Source organism: Culex quinquefasciatus, chromosome 2 (assembly GCF_015732765.1).
Source record: "Culex quinquefasciatus strain JHB chromosome 2, VPISU_Cqui_1.0_pri_paternal, whole genome shotgun sequence".
In the NCBI taxonomy this organism is placed as follows: domain Eukaryota; kingdom Metazoa; phylum Arthropoda; class Insecta; order Diptera; family Culicidae; genus Culex; species Culex quinquefasciatus.
The window spans coordinates 139025098-139040733 of NC_051862.1; the positions used below are offsets into that span (position 1 = coordinate 139025098).

The 15636-nt window shown below is 36.2% G+C and overlaps 1 protein-coding gene across 1 annotated transcript in view; it reads right to left on the reverse strand.

The window, feature by feature from the left end:
- Nucleotides 1–3106, reverse strand: part of LOC6053559 (short-chain dehydrogenase/reductase family 16C member 6) — a 36719-nt gene extending 33613 nt beyond the window's left edge. The window contains exon 1 of the mRNA XM_038253337.1: nucleotides 2544–3106. Within this exon, the coding sequence (XP_038109265.1) occupies nucleotides 2544–2699 (156 nt within the window). The 5' untranslated portion in view covers nucleotides 2700–3106. The remainder of the gene's footprint in view (nucleotides 1–2543) is intronic.
- Between the last annotated feature and the right edge of the window lie 12530 nt (nucleotides 3107–15636).

Consider the following 15636-nt stretch of genomic DNA (forward strand, 5'->3'; position numbering starts at 1 on the left):
TTTGGATTCAATGCAAAATTAAATTTGCCTTGCGCGCTCTCTCTTTTCTCTTCTCTCGCTACGCTCCGTTACCTGCTCTTTCGCAGGCAAGCGCACTGCGCACTGCGCAGGCAAAAACAGTCTGATGTGAAACATTTGTGCGGCTGGTTGTTGTTTACGTTTTGTGCGTAGGTATAATTTTCAAACAAATCATTTGATTTACCAAATACTTTGTTTATATTTTTCTTGTTGATCATTTCAGCGCCGTGGAGAACTTGATAGAAACGGAACAGCTGGTGCTGGAGAAATCGATCGGTAATCAAAAGAGATTTTGCCCTCAGCCGGCCGACAATATTGTTCCGCCGAGGATGCGACCAAACGAACAAACGATTGGCATCAATCAATCTGAATAATCAGATAAGTACTTATGATATTTGAATATTATATTCAACTTGATACTTTGTGATTTTTTCTTCTTACTTTTTCAGGTTAGGACGATTTTGGCAGTATGATCAACTAAACAGAATCGATATCGCCGCTAAAGTTCAAATATTATTGTTGTGAATCATCCGTCAAAAAGTGAACAATTCTGTAAAAGGTAAAAAAAGTAAGAAAAACTTTTAAAAACCATTTCAAAACTATTTCTCAAAAAGTAGTAAATTTGTATGATAAACTTTAATTCACCATTTGAAAACTATTTCTCAAATAGTGAAACTGGGAAAAAATGTAGGATAAACCTTAAATAACCATATGAAAACTATTTCCAAAATAGTAGCGCTAGGTAAAAATAGCAAGAAAAACCCTAAAAAACTATTTACAAACCCTTTCTAAAAAAGTAGACGCAAGGTTAAAAATTGTAAGAAAAACCTTAAAATACTATTTAAAAACCATTTCTCAAACAGTAAAAACCGAGAGAAAAAGGTCGCTTTTTCGCGAAAAAAAACTTTATTTTTACCATTACACAAATGGTAATTTGACGAAACGTTGTTCGAGGATTTTTAAGGTTACCGTTGCTAACCACCCTCAATTCAGATGGTCGAACTTTATGATAAATGGTAGGGTACCATTTCCGATATGGTATTTTTAAGGTTTTGCTACCATTTTTCAAATAGTGGTTACGATCTCTGAAATGGTGAGAAAACCATTTAACACAAAGTTTTTTTAAGGTTCTCGTTTATGCGGGGTGTTTCATTCAATCGTTAATCAAATAGTTTACACAGTTTATTGGATGCATTCACTTCAACTAAAATGGTAAATGTTACATTTTGATCGGCAACTAACCATGAACGCACCACTATCAAAAGAAAATACCACCTAATCGTGAGGGACTGTTCAACACTGTGCAGACAGGTTGATTTGAATAGTTTGTAGGGGAGAGTGGGGAGACTTGATCCCCGAGGAGACTTGATCCCAAGCCTGTATCTCGTCAGCATGTGGGTAAAACAATTAGCTTTGTTCTAGAAAGTTGTTCGAAATTGACTAAAACTCATTGTAGAAAACAAAGAAAAAAATTAAAAATGTTTAGATTGAGTTACACACATTTTTCTAAGAAGTGCTGCAAAAAACTCCCAAGAGATCTTTTTTCTTTTTTTTGATAAGTATAGAAAACACTGAAAAATTATTCCAAAAAATATTTTTTATACATGAATAGTTTGATAAATATATCAACTCCAAAACCCTTACGCATTTGACGTTAAATTTATCGTCATACTATTTTTACAATCAATTGTTTAAAAAAGTGCGTTTAGGGAGACTTGATCCCTGCATTTTTACAGTCACTGGAATCTGCCTCAAGATTAAATAATTGGGCTGGGTTTTCGTACATAGTTTCCTTTAGTATAGTTGTACATAACTTACTGCAGTTTGAACCTTTTTTCAAAAGTTTTGTAAACAAAAATTTCCAGCTTTTGTAAACATGCTCTATTTTGGTCTAAAAAAGGAAATTTTATGTTTTTAAATATTTTGCATGCTAAACTTGTTATATTTTGAACACAAACGTACAGGTTTAATGTGAAATTGCTGTAACTTATAGAAAATTAAAAGTTTGGATGAATAAGAAACATTTTGCTTAAGATTTCTTCAAAATGTTGAAAGGGGGATCAAGTTACCCCTTACATTTTTGAAATGCCGGTTTAAAATATTTTTCTAAAACGCTTGGCATGATTCGAAGACTTCTTCTGATGAAATACCCGTATTAGCCAAACATAGATGAATGTTTAAGCTTTCAATTCATGCAAAAAGATCATAGTTTTGTGAGAAATTGACAGAGTTATGTGCGATACAAAAAAAGGGGATCAAGTCTCCCCACTCTCCCCTACTCATCAGTAGCACCTGTTGTAGACACCATTTCCGTTCCGTTGCACGTTTGCACGTGGAAAATGCATCAAAACAAACACAAATTGAAACGTTCAATGCTCGAGCAATTCGCTCCATTTGTTCAGGTTTCGCGAGAGTGAAAGAAACGAGTATCTCGATTGTGTTGTTGGTTGGTTGGAGTGACTTTTTACATTTTGTTGAAACATTTGATGTGTTGTGAACACAATGTCGCGGATGTTCCCACTTACCTTCTTCTTGCGGTACCGATAGGGAATACAGCTAAGCAGACAGGCCTCCAGCACGTAGTAGATCGATTTGAAGAAGAAGATTACAAAGTCCACGATCAGGGTCAGGAAGTGATCGAGCGGATTCTCGTACAGCATGTCGGACATTTGCAGCACCATTTTGCCGAACTGGTTCGAAACTTTCAGAATTGATCAAAATTCAATATTTCACTTTCGTTTAATTACTGCCAAATTTGCATATTCCAAGCACAAAACTCCAATCACTTTCTTCGTTGTCACCCCAAAATGCAGAGAGCTCGCAGAGCTGAACCCAAAGTTCGGAGATTCGACGAACTTTCTCTATAGCAAAAGCCCACTTCTCCAAACTCCAACAACAATCACCACTCTTTTCACCTCACGATGGATCGATAAACTCGGCGTTGAGAAAGAAAGAAAGAAGGAAAAGAAAGGAAGCAAGAAATCGTGTAGATTTGGAACGCGGAACAGTTATGGCCGAAGCCGAAGAAGCACTTTCTTTCTCGGTAAGACCGGCAAGGTTCGTCGTCCGTTCGCTGCAAGACTTGGCAGCGCACTGATCACGGGTCGCGTCTAGCGGTGGGGCCTAGGCCCGGGACCGTGTTTCTGCTAGCTTCACTGGATCGTCGGTACCGTGGAGGGTGGTAAGCTTATTTTACTCAACGTGTTAGCTCTGTTATCACCTTAACAATTTAGTCATGAACGTGGTGCTTTGTAGATTAAAACCACGATTCTTAAATTTGAATTGATCTTTTTGAAATGCTGGCGATGAAATTTGATTTTCTCGAGTATTTTATTTACCTCGCTCAAAGTTGAATTTCCAAAATTCGTAATTTTAAGTAGACTTAAAATGTATCTTTTACGCTAGAGTTTGGGGATACAAAATCTGGTACCGAAGACATACATTTAAAAAAATGATACGTTAGAAAAATAAGATACTTCATAACATAATTTAAGATGCAAACACAAAGTAACACCTAAAACGGATTCGGATCACAGTAATCGGTGAGTGCGGTCACGAAAAAACTTTGCTCCGTCATAGTTTTTTTTTCGAATTTCGTTATTTACTTTGAAATAAATTTTTGGCGATGTTCCTGAAATGGATATGTTTCTAAAAGAACCTGGACGTTTAATTTGAAAATCGCATAGGAATGGTTGTGTTGAAAGTGAAATTTTACGTCATTTTTTGAGAACGTTTCAATGAAGATACCACAAGAAGACTGAGGTTACGAGTGACGAATCCCAATTGCATGATATAACGTAAAATCACACAAAAATAAATAATGGGTTGGGTTATAACTCTTCATATAAATCTACGTCAACTCAAACCGCAGTTGCCTCAACCCCTCTTTAATATGCGTGAAACTTTGAGCTCCATTTTTGATGTCTCGTTACGGAGGGGTGGTCTGATTCTTTTTAAAATAAACGCCTGATTTGATGTACTTGTACTTAGAATATTTCATCAAAAATAATGCAAAAATAGTTTCAAAAATTGTGCCATTTTTTTCGTTACTCAACTGTACACTTTTGTTGGAATATGGAAAAATTATAGTACTTTTCGAATCTGCAATAACTCGTAGGCTAATTTTTTCATTTAGAACAAAATTGTTCATTTCAAAAAGTCGTGTTTGCAAATTGTAGAGCAGGAAATTAAAATTAACGATATAAAATGTAAGGGGTTTGCTCGTAACCACCACGAATTATCACGATTTTACGAAGATAAGCTTGAAAAATGTGTTGGATGATTTTTGACTGGAGCCTAACTGTTATCATGCATTTGGAGTAATTTTTGTTCCAATGTTTTGAAGGTAGGGAAGTCAAAACACGTTTTTTAAACTTTGCTCATTTTGGAATGATTGGAGGATCCTTTCAAAATAATATGATCAAAATAATTTTCATTTAATTTATTTTGTTTTTTTTTAAGCATTAGACACACGGAGAAAAATGAGTTCGCAAAATCGTGAACAAGGTTCATGAAAATGGGAACCACGAACAAAGTGTTCAAATTCCGTGGTACGATTTTGGAAAACGTACTATAGAGCTTTATGACGTTTCGCGTACACACACTAGCGCACCATTTGATTTTGCTGGCCGGACAAAATTTAACCTCACTTTTTTTCGTGTACGTACACTCAATACATGCGCATGTAGATAACTCTATGAAATTTGAACACTTTCGTTGTTCCCATTTTCATGAACGCTTGTTCACGATTTTGGGAACTCATTTTTCTCCGTGCAGCAGGCTTGGCCGAATAGTTACGCTGTCCGCTTTGTAAGCGGATGGTCATGGGTTCGATTCCCATCTGCTCCAACCATCTATCGGATGTGAAAGTAAAACGTCCTTGGTTGTCGTTAGGCCGTTAAGTTATTCCAGGTGAGGGAGTCGTCTCCATGATATAAAAAGACAAACAACCCGCATAATCAAAAACCATCGGGGGAATAGTCCAAACTATATTACTACTAAAAGAGATGTAGTTACCACATACTTAACCATTATCATATAGTTACGGCACTATACAAAACCATAACGAAACTGATCGTCAAATGATGACGTTTTTATTGAAGTAAATCTAATGATTCTAACTATTTTTGAACTATTTGGGGTACAATAACCTTACACTAAACAGTTCGGATTGTTTAGACAACGTGACTCAACGAAAAAATGTACAAGTTCAAACAATTTATCAACTTTATTGAGAACAATATAGCAAAATTCCACAGATTTTAGATTTTTATAGTCAGAACCTGTAAGAATTAAAAACCTACTATAAATGCTATAGTAGAACACAATTGATGGCGGCCACATTTTTTTCGATAAGTTTGTATAATCCAAATAATTTGTCAACTTACATGAAGTAAAATTACTATACACTATTTTGAATTAAAAATTTCTATAAGTCCAAATAGTTCAAACAATATTTCAACAGCATGGAGTACAATTACAGTTTGTTATATAATCCAACTATATGTTAAACGATTGGTACAAAAAATTCAACTTTTATCAAGTAAATTGATCACAATCGATTCCTCTGGATGATAGAGAACCTTCAACACCCCCACTTCTCCTCAGATTATCAGAAAACTCCCCAAAAGAAGAAAAATGTTACGAGGGCTCATGAAATTGACTTTCACTATTCCAGAAAAAGTAGGCATGCAGGCAAGCAGCATAGCATAGCAGGCAAAATATGTGTACTACATGGTGGACTATTACTGTTCACTATAAAATGAGTCAATTGTTTGGACTACTTGGACTTATCGAAAAATACTTGCCCCCGAGCTTGCTCCCTTCTAACACAACATGTCACCAAAACCACTGAAAAACCACCAACAGATATAGATCAATCGGATAAGGCGGCAGCAGTTCGACAGCAACGTAAATAACATCACATATAATGGCGGTAAACATTCACCAACTATCGATAGAACTTAAAAATCAAATTTGATTATATCCGAAGTAGTTATCACAACAATTGTAGGGTTCATTTTTGCGGTCTTTTTAAAGTGTCGGCAAAGTAGTGTCGGTAAAGTAGTTTTTCAGAAACTATATATGGAATAGTCAATTTTTGGGCAATGACTATTTGACGTAAAATCCAAGTTTATAAAAATATTTACATATGTATGAAAACCTCATATAGTTTTCTGCCTAACAACTAATTTCTCATATAGTAAAATCGACCAAAACTATTTTGGGAATGGAATTAATGGTTTGATATATCGTACATATATAGTTGGGTTACAATTTAATGAATAGTAGAGACCATTTGATAAATAGTTGAGTAACTATTTGTCATAAAGTAGTTATATAGTTCATGACTATACGGGAACACACCAAACCAAACTTGCTCCGGTGGAATCTCTGACGGCGGTTGGACTCGCAATACAAAGGTTGTCAGTTCGAACTCTGCACGGAGAAAAAAGAGTTCCCAAAATCGTAAACAAGCGTTCATGGACACTTTGTTCGTGGTTCCCATTTTCATGAACGCTTGTTAACGATTTTGGGAACTTTATTTTCTCCGTGTGGGGAAACTTACAATAGAGACCACAAAGGAACGCTTCCACAAATTAACAATAAAGATGATTTTTAACTATTTTCTATTTACTGCATTTCTTATTTCATCAACACCTAAACCAGAGATAAGTGAGATAATCTTTGCCTAAACCCCTAAAAGGAGAATTGTCAAACTCTAAACTCTCAAGCTTTGGAAATGAGATGGAAAAGATTCTAGTTTAAAAAAGAACAGTTTCCAGTATTTCAAACATTTTTCAAGAGCTGAAAGACTAATATTTAAAACAAAAAATAAATTCTTGAATAAATTTAAAAAAAATCCTTGAAAAACTTTTGACGGATTTCAAAGTAGTGAAACCGTACGGTAAACAAAGAAATGCGCGCCTTCGATGAAACCCACCGGAGAGGGTGTGAGTTTATTTGCACGTGGCACAGAAAGGGTGCTCACAAGAGGTTAAGTATGACAAGATAGCTCACATGAGGCGACCATGCTTCGGCTATTTTTATACCAAATTTAGAGTTCACTTCTTGGTTCACTTGTTTTGTTTTGGATGTGCTGGTGCTATTTTTGATTTCGAATGCTTTATGAAATTGTTTTTGCACTTTTCTATAAATTATTTATTAGTATCTTTGCAATCGCCTTGCTAAATAAACTCGATGTATAAGATTAATTAAGTCAGTGCAGCAACGATATTTTTTTATCGATAAAACCACCCAATTTCGAATCATTCGGCACTGCAGTTTCAAAAAACCTAGCATGACGTAATGAAAAATTGCATCTTAACGACAGCTCAACTTCCAGTCGAAAAAGTAAAATGCTGGTAAAATGGTCCACCTTTTACGAGACTTAGCTCGGGCAAGGCCACCATCCCAAAAACCGGTCCCGCAGCAGCAGCAGTCATCCGATGAGTGCACTGTACACTACCAGCAAGTAATGACACTTGAGCCATTGAATCATGCTCAGGCTCTCGGTTGGGTGTAGTTGGATAAATTTACTTTCGCTCGGAGACCTTTTTTTCTCTCTCCCTTCTGTGGTTTTAGTCATTTCTTGTTTTCACTAACGATATGACCTTTTTTGGGGGATTTTTTACACCTGGCCGATTCCACACACAATTGAAGTGTTTTTGGGGTGAATTTGACGGCACGTTTTCTTGGCCATGTCACCCACGGTTGATCTTTGCGAAACGATTGCCAATGCAAAGCACGTGGCTTCAAGTTTTGATTAAAAAAATAGTCGTAAACCTAACTTTGTAGAGTTTATGGCTGTTGAAAGCAGCACATTTATGATGAACTGCTAATTCGTCTTGCCGGAGATGAAGCACGTACTGAATATTCGGCAAAGATGTTAAACATCTTTTGACATTGTGAAAAGAGGTGTCTTTTTCAGATTTGTTTCTTAAAAATACATAAAAATGATTGTGAAAACAATTAGCTAACTTGTTTTTTTTAAGAAGAAAAAGCTGTTTTACATATTTTGGCCAGAATAACCCACAAAATATATTTGAGCTAAAAATGGACATGATTATTTGCAGGCAGTGTTGGTATTATCGCGCTCTCGCGAGAAAGTTTTCTCTCTCTCGAGTTCTCGCCGCAAGTCTCGAGCTGCCGAGAGAAACTCACCGATTGCCCGTGCTCTCCTCCGCTCGTGAACGGGCTTTCTCGCGAGCCAGAATTGCCCGTTCGCGAGAAGTTGAACGTGTTAGAAACGAACAAAAAACAACACAGCGATTGAAGTTACACCTCTATACCATCGCCTGGTTCGTATTCATAAGCCTGATAAACAAATTGCTAGCTTGGGACGAACGGCTAGCACGAGGCGCTCGCGAGCGCTCGCGGCGAGAGCGAGAACGCGAACGAAAATGCGAGCGCGAGCGAGAAGAGAAAAGAACCTACAAGTTCTCTCCCTCGTTCGCGAGCGAGAAATGCTTTCCTTCTTCTCGCTCGAATTCCAACAATGTTTGCAGGGCTGCGGAGTCGGGTCATATTTCAAGCGGCTTCGACACCGACTCCGACTCCGGCTTTCTGGGATTAGCCGACTCCGACTCCGACTCCGGCCCACCAACTCTGGCTGACTCCGACTCCGACTCCAGCTTTAAAAAAAAGATTGGCTCCGACTCCACATATTTTTGAATATTTCAAAAGTTAGTTTACTATTATTTCGAAAACATTGATAAATAGGATTATTTAAAATCTCTTTAAATGAATAACAAAACAACGGAAAAAAGCTTCTAGTTTTGCAAGTTATAGACGTTATTGAAACAGAAATAATTTGGATTTATTTATTTAACCTTTTCATTAAATTGATTAAAAGCTAAAATACTAAATTGTTATTTTTTAAATGATCATTAAAAGAAAACTGGCCTAATGATTGATTTAACACATGAATTCAATTCAATTTTAATTCAATTTGAAGCACAGTGACTATCATAGTCTACAAGGTGGCTAAAAAAACAATTTTAAACAAAACTATTTTTTACAGCTCCATTGAAATTTTTAAGAAGTACATGGACATTACGTCAAGGCAGAAGAAGTTTATTATTACAAATCAATGTATCTAAAAAAATCTTCAAGGTAAGAACGCTTAAGGGATCCTTTTCAAATATTCGTGGCCTAGAAACTATTTTACATAGACTTTTTTGATTTATTTGAATTTTTAATTTTTTAATATATTTAAAAGGAGGCGCGCGATACTTCTTGCATCTTCACCTAAAACGAAGTTTTATGAATGGTCATGCCCCTCCATGAAAATATATGAAAAACCTTAGAATTGGATAAAAAACAAAAATCCACAGGTCATGAATATTTTTTTTTATCTTGAAATCCTGTCCTATCCTGAAATTTTGAGATTTGTTCAACGATAATTTGCAACAATATCAAAATAGTTTGCCTAAGGATCAACATTTTCAGATACTTTTTTAGTTTTTGTACAAAGTTATCCTGTCAATGATTTTTTTTTTATTTCGATTTCCATAAATAGTGATTATTATTATTATTTTTTGATGTACCTCGTAACTTTTTTCCTGAACATTGATTTACTTAAAACCACCAAGACATTCGCTATCGGGGTATAAGATGACTGTGTGTGTACTTTTTTCAGAAAGAACTAGATTAAAGTTGGTCAAATTTGAGTTTGAAGGGTACATAAATATTGGCAAAAGGATGCAGTCAAAAATCAATTAAATATTTCTGACTACAAAACCAATATTGTTATATTTTTTTTTTAGTTATGATGATACTACATACTTAGGTAAGAGCTGATTACCAGGTTATCATTTATCTCCAAAAAATTGCAACGCAGCGCATGCAACTTGAAAAAAAAATTAAAAATATAAGAAGTTTTGTAAATTAATTTGTCTTATAGCAAATACTAAAAAATAAAAAATAAACATATTTTTTGTGGAGTTTCAGATAAGTCCGACACCGACTCCAACTCCGGGTAATCAGAAATTTTCGGCTCCGACTCCGACTCCAGCTAATAAAATTTAGCCGATTCCGGCTCCGACTCCGACTTCAGCTGTTCGAGTTTATGCGACTCTGACTCTGACTCCGACTCCAGGCTTCCCGACTCCGGCTCCGACTCCAACTCCGACTCCACAGCCACTATGTTTTCTGTGAAATGTTCAAATTGACTTAAAAATGAATATGGTGTACACACAATTTCATGTTACAGGTTAAGTTACTGCAACATGTTCTCCAAACAAAGATATTAAAATTGATGAAACAAATCATAAAATTTCTCGTCACAATCAATATAACTGACGCGTGATGTGTCCAACACGCGTGTGATTTATTGCCCACCATCACCAATACTTAAAATAAATTCAAGTTTCATTTTCACCAGTGGATCCATTCAAAAAAGAAGAAGTCAAAAACCACATATGAACCTGTTCGTCGAGTCGAGTGCTGCATCAGCGTTGATTAGCTTAAAACGGATGATGGGGCCAATTTTCGTTCATCCGTAATTATGGATGAATTAATTAAACTAAAAATTAAGGACACTCACGAAACCTATTCGAGCTGATGCGACCAGGTGCGCCTCGAAATGGTTGCAAATTTACAGACGCTGAACTTTCGTGGGCCGATTTCCTACCAATTTGTCTAGTTTACAAGCGTATACGCAATAAACGGATTGTAAAATATGCAAATTGGGACGAGTTTCATCAGTCACACGCATCGTTTTTGGCCAACAATTTGTTCACAACCTTGGGGTGGAAGATGACAAATGAGTTCCTTTAAAAAATGTGAAAAAGAAGCATCCCCGGTTTCTAAGCGGTAGAAAATAGGAGAAACTGCAGAAGCTAGAATTTTTGTTCCATAAGAAAGGCTAGGTGCTATTCTATCACTTTGTGGATTTATTATCGTCAGAAGATAAGCTATAAATTATAATCAACTTCAGGATCTTCTGCATAATCTCAACTAATGGGGAAGCATAAACTAGCAGGTTGTCAAGGTCATGTGCAATTTGTTATTTAGGGGAGACAAATAGTTGTACTAAAGATCGAATGGAGAGTGAGTACGTTTTGCTTTGAGTCAAAAAAAAAAAAAAAAAACAAATTATTCGCTCTACAGCATTTCCTTGACGTTCTCGATTGCGAGATTCCTATACTTGAAACTAAGTGTCCGAAGGCTTGATTGTTGAGGTAATAGGGGGATGACGTCGCTATGTTTAGACCACGTTTCCCACTTTTTCTCCATCGAAGTCGACTACTTTATCGTCTTCATTTTGCTGGGCGAGATAGGACGCCGTCTATTTTTAGACGATGATTCAGCACTTTTCCACTCTTGCACTTAAAAAAAACCAGATGGCAGCACGACACCTTACACCTAAGCTTCCATCCACCACGGGATTCAAACGGACGTCCTTTGGATTGTGAGTCCAACTGCCTACCAGCGACTCCACTGAGGCAGGACCCAGGGAGACACCTCCTACACCTGGACTGAGCTATCGACTAGCCTTTAGGTTAGACCGGGGCCAACATTTACTTCCCCATCCGACGGAAGGCGTGGTCAGACAAATCTCGTCTCGAAAAATGCCACCCGGAACGTCTGGGATCGAACCCAAGCCGACTGGGTGAGAGGCAACCACGCTAACCCAAATATTTTTTTGTTATTTGTATGCATAAAACACGAACGTAAGTGTGGTTCGTACAAACTTTGGAGTCAATCCATTCTGCCTTTCCGGGCTTTTTCGGGGCCCATCACTAGCCTAAATTCCAAATATGAGCTCATTCTGAGCACGGGAACCCCTCCCTCTAATCACCTAAAGTTTGTATGGGAAAAATCGTCAAAATGTATGGAGAAAAGAAATTGTTTCAGATGTTTACCTGTGGAGGGTGCAATAGTCGTAAAATCTTTATCAATTCTCAGATGTAGAACCTTCACTAAATTTTGAACAACTTTCCTCAAGACACCTTTTTTTAGGATTTTTTGCTGAAAAGTTATTAGCTTCCGAAAAGGGTTTTATCCCTTATTCCCGAATCCCACTTTCCCGAATCCCATATCCCCGAAAATCATTTCCCCGAAAATTCCACATCCCCGAAAATCATTTCCCCGAAAGTGCCACTTCCCCGAAAATCATTTTCCCGAAAATTCCACATCCCCGAAAATCATTTTCCCGAAAATTCCACATCCCCGAAAATTCCATATCCCCGAATGTCATTTACCTGAATGGCCATTTTACCGAACTGCCGTTTTCCCGAATTTACATATACCCGAATGGTTACTTCACCAAAATATCAATTTTTCCGAATGATGACCTACATATAAACTAAATTGTTATTTAGGGATTTTTTTTTATAAAAGTATGACGTTAATATTAAATTCTCTTACGTGTTTTGTAAGATTAAAAAAAAACAAATTACCGTAGAAGGCCATTAATAAACCACGCGGACACTTCAAGAGTGCGGGGTATTGAAATCATCCACGTTCCATAAAAAAAGATTTTTTTTGTAGCGGCCATTTTCAGCAAAGGACAATTTTCCAAAACGGTATCTACGTGGTAAGGATAGAACAGCAACGATAGCTTCATGCGACGACTCGATGCGCAGGATTCAGTTTGTTCTAGATTTTGTTTAACTGAACTAATTTGTCTTTATCAATTTTGGCTGGATGAAGGCTTTGAACAATTATTTTTTTTATTTTTTTACGTCCAATTCGAGTTCTGCGACCAACACTTTTAATCAAATCTAAATAGTTGATTATTGAATTACAAAAAGCATTTTTTGAATATTTCATCACCGCCATTTTAGATTTAAAATAACTAAATCACTTTAAAGTAGTTTAGGGGCTAAGGTCCCGAGTAAAAATTACAAATTTTTGCGGTAGTCGGGCCTGAACGTGTGTCAAACACGTTCTGACCTGAAATCCCTTTGGCCAGTTGTCGCACTTACATCAATTTGAATATTCAAAATTCAAGTGAAGCTCGGAATTTTTTGATCGTTCAATAGAGTAATCTACGTTCGTTTGTATTGCGTGTACGTACACAAAAAATAAGTGAGGTTAAATTTTGTCTGCCAGCAAAATCAAATGGTGCACTAGTATGCGTACGCGAAACGTCATAAAGCTCTATTGTGGACATGATACTTTATTGATCGCTACTTCCCCGAACCCGGTCAGGCGGGTATGGCCGTTGTCCAGAACCGCGCGCGGTTCTGGGCAACGGCCATACCCGCCTGACCGGGTTTGGGGAAGTGGCGTTCGGGGAAATGGCCGTTCGGGATTATGGTCATTCGGGAAAATGATTTTCAGGGATGTGGAAAATTAGGGGAAGTGGCCATTCGGGAAAATGGTTTTTAGGGGAAGTCGCCATTCGGGGATGTAGCCGTTCGGGGAAATGGATCGTTCGGGGAAATGATTTTCGGGTAAATGACATTTCGGGAAAGTGTCTTTTCGGGGAAATGTCTCTTCGGGAATGTGGGTTTCGGGGAAATGTCATAGATTCGGGCGGTAGTCCCGAGAAAGCCAGGATTTGGACCACCCTAGTAAGCAGGTTATTATGAAATGCATTGTTGAAAAAAATGTTTTGAAAAAAAACGTAAGCCAAAAATTAACCAGTCCACGATGCTACAATCACTGAATGGAGCATTTCCATTCGAGCATTTTTTGCTTTATTCTACAATGTGTTTCTTATGGGAGAACTGCCATTTCTACTACTCGAATCCGGTGTTCCATTCACGAAGTAATTACCTGCGAGTTGTTGATGTTAATTAATTTATTTCTAGCAGCTTTAACCGTTTTGATCAATCACTGCCCACATCACGGCGTGTTTTCTGGGCAACCTTAAGGAGAAAAAATAGTCATCGCTACTTTCAAAAGTGTCTTATAGGAAATTTTCTCAGCTTTCCAATGCTTCTAAGAGCGAAATGTTTCATCGGGAAATTTCTGAGATATCTCAATTTTAAGTTTTTTCTTTTAAAATCCTTGATCATTTATTGGAAACTTTTAAATAACAGTCCAGGAAACTTGTCAAATGATGTGTTTCATGTGTATTTTACTGACCAAAATGTGCAAAATAAGACAAGAAACAACTTTGTAGAAGGTTGCAAACTGCTAAAAGTTTTGAAAATTAAGTTTTTACCGATTTTTTGAATATGTGGGATTTTTTTTTTATTTTTTTTTTTATTTTTTTTTATTTTTCATTTTTTTTTATTTTTTTTTTATTTATTTTTTTTTATTTTTTTTTATTTTTTTTTATTTTTTTTTAATTCAAATAATAAAAATAATAAAAACGTATTGAAATATTATTTTATTATTATTATTATTATTATTACTTTATTGAATTCAATCAAATCTTTACATTCGGCTTACACTACCCTAACGAACTTTTGTTCTTTTAAAGGGGAGTGAGATAATGCGATTCAAAACTTAAGAATTACTTTAACGGGGTAGAAAGTTGTTAATATCACTGCGAATTTTCAGTACCATTTCTTGCTTGAGTTTAGTTAGCGTTGTTGCTTCCTTGATACTTCCAGGTAATCTGTTGAAGACGTTCGGGCCACAAATCGGGAATCTTTTTCGACCTAATTCCGTCCGGAACCGCTGCCGTTGGATTTGGTTCGACGATCTGGTGTCATGTTGGTGTTGAGCTGTGCTGAAATGCCAATTGTGATGCAAATTTTGGTTGTTCAGGATCTTATACATTAAGACTGCAATTCTCTGTGTGTACACTCCTAGGATTGGCAGGATGTTGTTCTGTAAGCGATACAGCTCGTGCGTTGGGTGTAGGTAGGGTAGCTTGTAGATTGCCTTCAGACATCGATTTTGTTGAACTTGAATTTCCTTGATGACCGTTTTGTGTGCACTCCCCCAAGAACAAATAGATTATTACATAATTGTTGTGTACAAATAACACCGGTCTGCTCTGATTCAGCTTGGAATTAGCTGATACAACCGAAATTTCTACAGGTTCGAGATCGATAGGGAAATACTGGATTTTTATGAATAAATATCATATTTCCTTAATCAAACACTAACTAGTTGTATGGATAAAAAACATGTTTTATACTCGAAATTATACTGCAAATTACAGTTGCTAGCTTTAGGAAAAATACTTTTCATTAGTATTAAATGATTGCTTCAGTTTTTTTTTTGAATTAAATGATCAAGGAATTAGCAATATTTTAGAAGTTTATAAGACTCTCATCTTCAATCTCATCTTAAAAAATATATATGTCTGGATTTTTGTTCAAATAGTTTTTTTTTGTCAAAATACTATTTAATTTTTGTTCAAGCAAAAATAAATGTTTGTGACGGTGTTTTCAGAATTCTGAATTGGAAGACTCGAGTTTTATTGCTACTTTTAAGTGCATTTTATACAGAAAACATTTTATAAAATTTTATCTTTATTTTATACTAATGAAAATATGACTTTTGAAGCTTGCTACAGTAATATGTAGTACATTTTAGATTTCAAATCATATTTGTATTTATGTTCCTGGTTAATGTTTGCTTAAGAAAATATCAAATTTATTCATTAAAATTCAAAAATACCATTAAATAATCACAAACCTACCAAAGTTTCGGTTGAACAAGCTAAATCAGAGTAGACACGTGATATTTGTACACAAAAATATGTAA